Below are 9588 nucleotides of genomic sequence, written 5' to 3'. Positions count from 1 at the left end.
TATATCAAAACATGGAGGTGCTTCTCTGTGTTGTCGTTGTCCTCTGTCACCTATTGGTCGGCAACCCTTGATATCATCATGGGGTCACACAACCCTTAAACTGTTTATAGAGAGAACTGACTTCTGTCAGCATGCCAACACAGCATAGATGAGAGACGTTTTCGATTCAGAGAATCGGGCACTGGCACGATTGAAGTATGTAGCAGTTATAGGATATGTGACCTATGATTCAGGACATCCAAAACAAAGACACAGTCAGTATGGAAGTGCAGACCACATCTCTGGCTCAGATTTATGTAAATGGTACTGAGCAACTGAACACTTCATATGACTTCAACACAACGGATGTGACTGAGAACCCAGACACCTATCAATACTACGTGATCGGCCTCTTCCTCTCCTGTCTCTACACCATCCTCCTCTTCCCAATAGGCTTCATTGGGAATATCCTTATCCTGGTAGTCAACCTCAACCACAGGGAAAAGATGACCATACCTGACCTTTACTTTGTCAACCTGGCTGTGGCTGACCTAATCCTGGTGGCTGATTCCCTCATCGAGGTCTTCAACCTGAACGAGAAATACTATGACTATGCTGTCCTCTGCACCTTCATGTCCCTGTTCCTGCAGGTCAACATGTACAGCAGCATCTTCTTCCTGATGTGGATGAGCTTCGACCGCTACGTGGCCCTGGCCAGCTCCATGAGCAGTAGCCCCCTGCGGACAATGCAGCACGCCAAGCTCAGCTGCGGTCTCATCTGGATGGCCTCCATCCTGGCCACCCTGCTCCCCTTCACCATTGTGCAGACCCAGCACAGGGGCGAGGTGCACTTTTGCTTCGCCAACGTCTATGAGATCCAGTGGCTGGAGGTGACCATTGGTTTCTTGGTGCCTTTCTCCGTCATCGGCCTGTGCTACTCCCTGATTGTGCGTATCCTCATGCGGGCCCAGAAGCACCGGGGCTTGTGGCCGCGGAGGCAGAAAGCCCTGCGGATGATCGTGGTGGTGGTACTGGTGTTCTTCATCTGCTGGCTGCCGGAGAATGTTTTCATTAGCATCCAGCTGCTCCAGGGGACAACGGACCCTGCCCAGGGCAGTGCCACCACCCTGTGGCATGACTACCCGCTCACCGGCCACATTGTCAACTTGGCGGCCTTCTCTAACAGCTGCCTTAACCCTATCATCTACAGCTTTCTAGGGGAGACGTTCAGGGACAAGCTGCGTCTCTTCATTAAGCAGAAGGCCAGCTGGTCCGTGCTTTACCGCTTCTGCCACCATACCCTGGATTTACACATCCCTGTCAGGAGCGAGGTGTCGGGGGTGTGATACTGAATGCTGCCTTGTCAGCTACATGTTTCTAAAAAGGTCCAGATGCACAGAAGCCAGGGATCCAGTTTCATGTGCTCTGTCCACCCAGCAGGATCCTGGGAATCTGTGTTTATTGTCTTATCTCCCAAGGCTTCCAGAATGTAGCTCCTCCTAAGTGGAGGAATGGTTTAACATTTCAGCTCATTTCAGCTCATGTCAGCATGAGTAGAGGAAACACTGTGTACTTCTTGTCATTCAATGACAAGAGATTCCTTTTAGCTCCATGAGGAGTATTCAGGGTAACACACAAGTGGCTTGGAAAATGGACAAGGCAAAAAATGATAGAAAATTATGCTTGATCTTTATGATTTGTACTACCTTCACTTCTCAAAAACAAACTCATTATTCTAATGCATCAAAGCAACATAAAAGTACAGGACTATATGCTCGGAGGAACAGTTGTGAGGGAACAAATTAAAAAAGACACATCAAAGGGACCATTGGCTTGCTTCTCCTTGACTCCATTGTTTATTGGTTATTGTACACTGTAGTGCTCTGTACTGTCCAGGTACAGTAGGTACAGTAGGTGACTGCTAAACAAACCTGTGCATTGACTTCTTTTTATGTACTGACAATGGCACTGTATTTTAGTAGATGTACATTTCTAATTTTTTTGTTTGTCCATACAAACAAATGTCCACTAACACCACTTTTATTTAAGGAAATAAAGTAAATACATTTTCTATCAGGAATATGTTGAGAGGCTTCTTGCTGAGTGCTGACAACCTCAGTTGTTTTAAGTAAGTAGAAGTAGAACAGATATTCTATGGCTCCCATAAATTAAAAATAAATTAACTATAAAAATATCAAAACTGATCAAGGTTGAAAGCAAAGGGACCATTAGTGAAATGTTTTTGAATATAATAACAAAAGTAACATGGAAACTTGCTATTTGTGGACTTATATGTCAGTGCTTTGTTGGATTTGGTAAATGGTCAATAGCATGTGAGTGCAGATCAGTGCTCATTCTAAAGATGGATGTTATCCACACCATTATTGCCCTAGTTGTCAGCTCCTATTTGGGTGAGGCTGGAGCGAAGAGGCAGGTGTTGCTCGGAAGAGACGAGACTATGTAAACACATTACTAAATGAAGACAATGGAGGAGCTGCGTTCATCTCTTATGTTTACACATTTTGAACGGTTCAAGGCCTTAGAAGGAAATATGTGTTTATCTACCAAACAGAAATTTGGGGGTAAACGATGAGTATACAACCATATCTTTCTAATCTTCCAGTGACATGGAGTGTGATAAAGGGAAGTTGTCTTACAGTCACAACAATTGATATTACTGTACAGTACTGTATGTATCTTCAGGGTAGATATACATCTGTCTCCTGTTTTGTTCTGATAACTCTCTCTCAGCTTTATCATACAAATCTCATTCATTATAAATGCAGGAATTCAACTGAAATACAGACAAATTTAGGTTGGTAGGTAAATCAGTGTGCAGGTCAACCTTGATTTGAACTCTTAAGATATTTGACACAGTAACTTGTGCTTAATACTCTCTACAGTACATTGATCAGCATTACTGTATACACAGAGAAGTGTCTCTTTCCCATGCATGTAAAACGAACTGATGGAAGGAAAACAAACAAATACAATACCTTTAAGGATTCAATAAAACTCAAACAACTCATCTATCTCTAACTGAAATCTATGAACATTATGAAACATAGGCCTAGTGTTGTCAGACATCTCAATTTGATTAATTCTTACAAAAAAGCACAACACAAAAGGCATGGCACTCCAATACAGATCTTAAAACATCTCAGCCAACATGCTCCCATCAAGCCTTTTTATGTGCAGCTGTATTGCCGCAGGCAAAACAATCTAAATAAATAAATTGTCACTCAAGTTATGACCAATAAAAGTATAGTTAGTATGTTGAGACCACCTACAGTACACGTATGTGTGTAGACTTTGCTAAATACCTCTGTGTATGGGTGGTAACTTTAGCCTGTTCATCTGTAACTTATGGGTTTGGGGCCAGACAGATTAAGGAAAAACCGCAAATGATTCAGTGTATTGCTTTATGTTTATTACCTACTGTAATGTGTTCAGTAGCAGAGCAGCATTAGGGTCAGTAAAGAAATAACTTTGATTGGTGGTTCAACAAAAACAACACTCTGGGTCAGTACAACAGAGCATCTGTGAACATTCTGTATTACAAGCCAGGCCAAAGCTACATTTGTTGAAAGTGTGAGACTCTGTGCTCCTGTATTACGCAACAAGCCTTATGACATTGCTGCCAATTTATCTAACTCTGAATACTAATGACAAATGATATTACATTGGTTCGAGACTCCTTGTGTTAGACAATATCAATACATGCTCTCCAAAGAGTAAAATGTGGCAATAACAAGTCATTTTATATTGCAAGGCAATTTAATACTGATTACTAAGCAACACAACTAGAGTCCAACAATCTCTAAGGATTGTAATAGTGCTACAGGCCTTTGAAGTTCAAAACCCCCTGTCATAAATCCAGTTTATAGCCTCTTTGTGTGGTTTGTCAGCCAGAGCAAATATAATAAATGTTTAATGCAATTCTACACTAAATGTTTGGTTGAATCTAACATGGCTAAAAATGATTTATCTAATTCTATTATGCGATATCATGCTTGATGTGAATTGCATCCTCTTCTCCCAAAACAAACATGAATCAAAATGCTTAATATCTGTAATCTTAATCTGCGTCCAATTGGAAAGGATACACTTGGGTAACACTTGGGTAACACTTTACAATAAGGTCACATTTGTAGAGGGTTTATAAATGGTTTATAATTAGTTAATACATCACTTATAACCAGTTTATTATTCAATTAAAAAAACATCTACAAACAGTTATAACTCATTAGAATAGATGTACATTATTCACTTGGTGCTTGCCAAATAGGGAGCTTGCAATCAAGAGCCAGTCATTAATGGTTGCACAGTTGGTAAAGTTATTTCCTGAATTGTGGGATGATTTGGCTGGCACCAAACCAATTCAACACATCTTTGCATACAGTACGATGTGAAGATCTCCCAAAGTACAGTACAACTGTCACCATGTTTTTTGAACCATGGCCCTTGAAATCATGATGACCATGATGAATCCACTACTTACCCCTTCTCTGTATTCACTGATGTGTGGTTAGTGCTCTGAGCTGGTTTAGGTATATCAATGAGTAGACCACATTGATAATGAAGTCACGCGAGTACTCTTCTATCCTGTGTACTTATGGAGAAAACCTCTGACCATATAAGAGGTACCAACATGTATAACTGATGAAATGTCACACTGTTACCATTTATTAATGACTTATCAACATTAATTAATGAGTTATCAACATTTCTAACTGATGAAATGTGACCTTAATGTAAAGTGTAACACCATTTACCATTTATGAATGAGTTTACTAACATTAATTATTGAGTTACAAACATTTGTAACTAAGCATAATTAATGTGCACCTACAGGATAACATCTAAAATAAGGTACTCTAAGTGAAGTACTGTAGTCTTACTTTTCATAAGCAATTATGAACAGTAACGCATGTTTAAAGGGGACATCAAGTAATCCAACATTGCATGATTCATAATAAGTAGTCAGTAATTCACATTCATTGTTTATTCATGCTATGGTATAGTAATGACAGAGATGGCATTGATTTAAAAAACATAAAACATAACCCAATAAGAAACTGCAGCAAGGCTATTGGCCCGCTGCGGAATGAAAATAGATAAGTTAATAACAGCAATACAGCAAACTGTGCACTATCTGTGTTTAAACTAGAGTTGTTTCAAGCTTACGACAAAGCCACACTGGTGTGGCACTAGCTAGCTACGTACTGTAGCTCTACATTAGCCAGTCATGACAGTATCAAAACGAGCATATAGCTAGTTTAGAATTACACACATCCTGTGTAAAAACTAGCAAATACAATCTCCCAACTGTGCAACCACTATACAACAATTGCATATCATATTGCATTATTTCACATCAGGGTTAGTTTACAAAGCATTTATAAGTGCATTTATAAAGCATTAATAACTTTTTCCTGATTGCAAGCTCCCTTTTTGGCAAGCACCAAGTGAATATCGATCAGTCTAAACTAATGACTTATAACTGTTCGTATATGGTTTATTATTGAATAATAGACTGATTATAAGTGAGGTATTAACTAATTATAAACCATTTATAAACCCTTTACAAATGTGACCTTAATGCAAAGTGTTACCAACAATTGCATCAAGCATGTAGTGTCTTGTAGTTGACCCTAAACTAGACAGAATTGTTGCTGTGTATATTGCTGAGGCAACTTCCCTGTGGGTCCGGTTATGCCAGTAGTTGTTCATTAAGTGGTCGTATGTGTGCATTTGGAAGTGTGTTGCATCGTTATGAGGTCTCCATGGACAGTGTGTGGTAGGGCTGTGCTGTGTTTGTAGATGCAGCAGCAGAAGATACTGGCTAGGCACAGTCTGGGAAAAGCATGAGCTCAAACCACAAACTGTTTTTCCAGCTGTGACAATCCTGGCAGCCTGGGAAATCAGCTCAGAGCATTGTTTGAATAATTGTTTGTAGGAGGTCTGCGAAAATGTCAAACTTGTTGTGGTACATGATACCAAAATCTCTTCTTTTTACACAAGTTTCACATACAACCAAATTGACTGTACCTCACCTCCAGAGATGGCTTGAGTATAGCTTCAGGGTATATGTTATTTAATATTGAAAATAAATTAAAGAGCCTTGTGAGACCTGTCTTAGGATATGAAAAGCCACAGAGGGGAAAGCAACAGAGGGGACCAAAACAGGAAGATGGGCAAGTGATAATGAAATGAAGACCGACCAACTTCATTAACATACAGAAGCGGCGCCCGACAGACAGAACCAAGAGCCCCCGAGTTCAACCCTGGGGAGAGACAGGGTGGGATCCACCCACCACACGTGTAAACACACACACACACACACACACACACACACACACACACACACACACACACACACACACACACACACACACACACACACACACACACACACAGTTAGGGAGAGAAAGAGACTGTGAGAAGAGGTTGACAGGGGACTGTGTGTGCAGCTGTGACTGTTGAGTAGGGTTCAGGGTTTGATGTGTCTGACGTCAAAGAAGACATAAATGGTGTGACTTTTTCCTTGCTTTTATCTATAGAACATTTCCTCTTTGGATGAGGTTAGATTAAACAATTTACTGCATAGATTCATAAGAACTTAAAACAGTCGGGCAATCTGTTAAACTAAGCCAGAGGGTCAGAACTTTATTGAAAAGTAAGGAAAATCTCATCAAGATACTGCCCGTCCCTGATTGATGACCTAACACTTCTTTCATTCCTATTCAAATTGGTATATACAGTACATATTTTGATGTATTAATTTATATTTGATGTTTGATATTTGATTTATATGTATACATAATATTTGTATACCATTATAAATATATGTTTGGTTTCATAAGGGTTCATTGAAACAAGCAGCTCTCCACATAGTGTCTCTACACAGATATTAGACACTACAGTGCCTTGTATCTGTAGTAAGACAATCTAGAGCAGAGTTGCTTGTTTCAGTTAATCCAAATTAAACCAAAATGTGACTTGTATTGGGTTATTATTATTATTATTATTATTATTATTCACAATAGTTTAAAATTCATAAATATTCATACACACTGACCAAGTCATCCGGCTTTTGGCTTGATTTTCAGATTATCACATTGACATTTTTCATGTTTGAGCAGCACAACTTGACTTTTGAAAATGACCAGAGTTATTTAACCTGCCATTCTGTGTCAAATTGAAAGATAGTCAGGCACATGAGCAGCACTAAAGACTGTAGGGCTGCTACCATGTCAAAGTAATTAAGACTGGATAGAGCTCATGCATAATTGTATGACAGTGCTCGCTAGGGAGCTAGGAGGCTGAATAATGGATCTGACTCATGATTGCATTTGTAAATTAAAATGCTGCGCGGAAAACAGGGAAGTGAAGAAAATAGATTGCCTTCTTGGTAATCGAAAAGGCGAAGGATTAAAATTGCACTTGTGCTGAGATGGCGAGTGTGTATGCATTCAATCTAATGGTCTTACTTTAAGATCAGTACCGTTTAGATGGCATGTACGTGCTTTCCTAAGACACAGACAAGGCTGCAATAAGCAAATTCGTGGTGAGAAAGTTAATTCATATTGTATGTGCGTGCACACACACACACACACACACACACACACACACACACACACACACACACACACACACACACACACACACACACAAATACACACACGTAAACATAACTTTGTCAACCATAACCAATTGAGATTGAATTATGAAGCCTACCCTGCCCTCCAGTGGCAATTTAACAAAATTACATTCAGATCATTTTCTGCTCTACACCCTCGCCCGCTCGCTCGCTCCCTCTCTCTCTCTCTCTCTCTCTCTCTCTCTCTCTCTCGCTCCACCAACCTATCTCTCTCATACACCCATGCATACACAAACGCTTACATTGTATTGTAATGGTATAGACAAAATAACATTATAACAACCCATTGAGTGGCATTTACAAGCCATGCCAGCTTGTGTTATTTAACGATGTCGGGATATCTACCATAGGGCAGCTTCACATCGATGTAACTCTTTATTTAATAAGTTGTTGCTCGATAGACAACATTCTGACTCGAGGTAAGTAGGCCTACAGCGAATCTTTAACAATATTTTACTGATGTGGGGGTATTTACTGTATCAGTAGGACTTATAAATCGGCCTACTGCTGAAAAATACTCAATTAGGCCTAAATCATCTTTCTTGCCAAATAAATCTTGACAAATTTAGAGCTCGTCATCAGATACAATAACCCTAGGTTGAAATTCTGCTCTCTCTCTCTCTCTGTGTCATGCCTACTTTGCTGGATATTATTATTTACCATGTGGTTTATCATAGGTTCCTTCCCGCACTGAGACACTTATGTCTGACGTCAAGGGGTTTCCAGAAGTCAGAGCCGTAACCCAAGAATGGCGGGGTGACGGGACAGCCCATCAAATTCACCACTTTGACTGCTGACCACTCGTTTGGAAGCAGTTACCAGCGACCATGGTGGAAAGTCCTTCCTATTAGCAAAAGGTTGCTTACTAATGTGGTGTATGTTTCCTGACAAGTAGGATGCTCAGCTGAAAAAAAAAAAAGTTTACATGACCTAAATTAGTCGAGAAAGTTTCCTAAAAAAACGTCAGGGGCATACCATTCACTTGAAATCCGACTGAACGTTATGATATATCAAGTGTCGACCTGCCGCCTGTGACCATGAGAGACTCATCCTTGATCATTAACTTAGACTATTGTCATTTTACTTGTAGCACTGCTCAATATTGTCAAGTGATGAGTATTGTAAATTGTGTCATGGTGTAAATAACTGATAGGCCTGCCTGACTGTTCCTAGAGTAAATTATTGACAGGAATGTTGATTTTCATCAACTGTGACTCTGCAACATATGACAGTTAAGCATCATGTGTGACAACATCAACTTTTAAAAAGATAACGTTTCAGTCTATGTGATTTCATCAGCTATTTGCAGGCTTCAGCTATTTGCAGGATAATCATGGCACTGCCAATCCGGCTGTGAAATGTATAATGCAGATTTTGCACCTGTTACTGTATAGACCCATAGCCTAATTAGGCGTTGCACACTGGCATAACGTTTGCACCTGTTTTCCCAGTTAAAAGTTAACGACAAAGGTAGGCTATATTCTTTAGCCTACAATACTGTCCCGTCAAAATATATTAGGCCTACCATTTAAAAGTATAAATGTGGCCATTAGCATTAGACTAAACGCAAAGTATGGTAAAACCATAATGTTATCTTATGCAGCATGTGGTCTGGCTAGCCCAGACTTCAGCACCACTAGCCAAAAGACAGCGACAGGTCAGGAGCTGGCTAACACTAATCTGTTGATAGTATAGCATAGCATATGACTCTGACTGTGGTATAGCAAACAACAAGACAATTGTCGATAGGCTGACATTTGGCCAGACTTTTCGATCGGATCCATATTTAGTTTATGTGCCGATTTACTCAAATAAATTCAAGATGAATGTTAGTGTTCTATTTCACCCGCCTGTGCAGCTACTCTGATTGCCCTAACAGTGGCGTGAGAGGGTACGGGGACTGAAACAGACAGTCGCGCATGCGCGTTTCATTGTTTTGACTGAAA

At 40.0% G+C, this 9588-nt stretch overlaps 1 protein-coding gene across 1 annotated transcript; it reads left to right on the top strand.

Annotated features, from left to right (window-relative positions):
- Positions 1-224: 224 nt before the first annotated feature.
- gper1 (G protein-coupled estrogen receptor 1) lies at positions 225-1325 on the top strand (the record flags this gene model as incomplete). Its single annotated transcript, XM_083676383.1, has 1 exon — positions 225-1325. The coding sequence occupies one exon, from the start codon at positions 225-227 to the stop codon at positions 1323-1325; it is 1101 nt and encodes a 366-aa protein (XP_083532509.1).
- Between the last annotated feature and the right edge of the window lie 8263 nt (positions 1326-9588).

This window comes from Argentina silus, assembly GCF_951799395.1.
Source record: "Argentina silus genome assembly, chromosome: 9".
NCBI lineage: Eukaryota > Metazoa > Chordata > Actinopteri > Argentiniformes > Argentinidae > Argentina > Argentina silus.
Note: the sequence above shows the minus strand (reverse complement) of the source record. Positions and strands in the feature narration are given on the sequence as shown.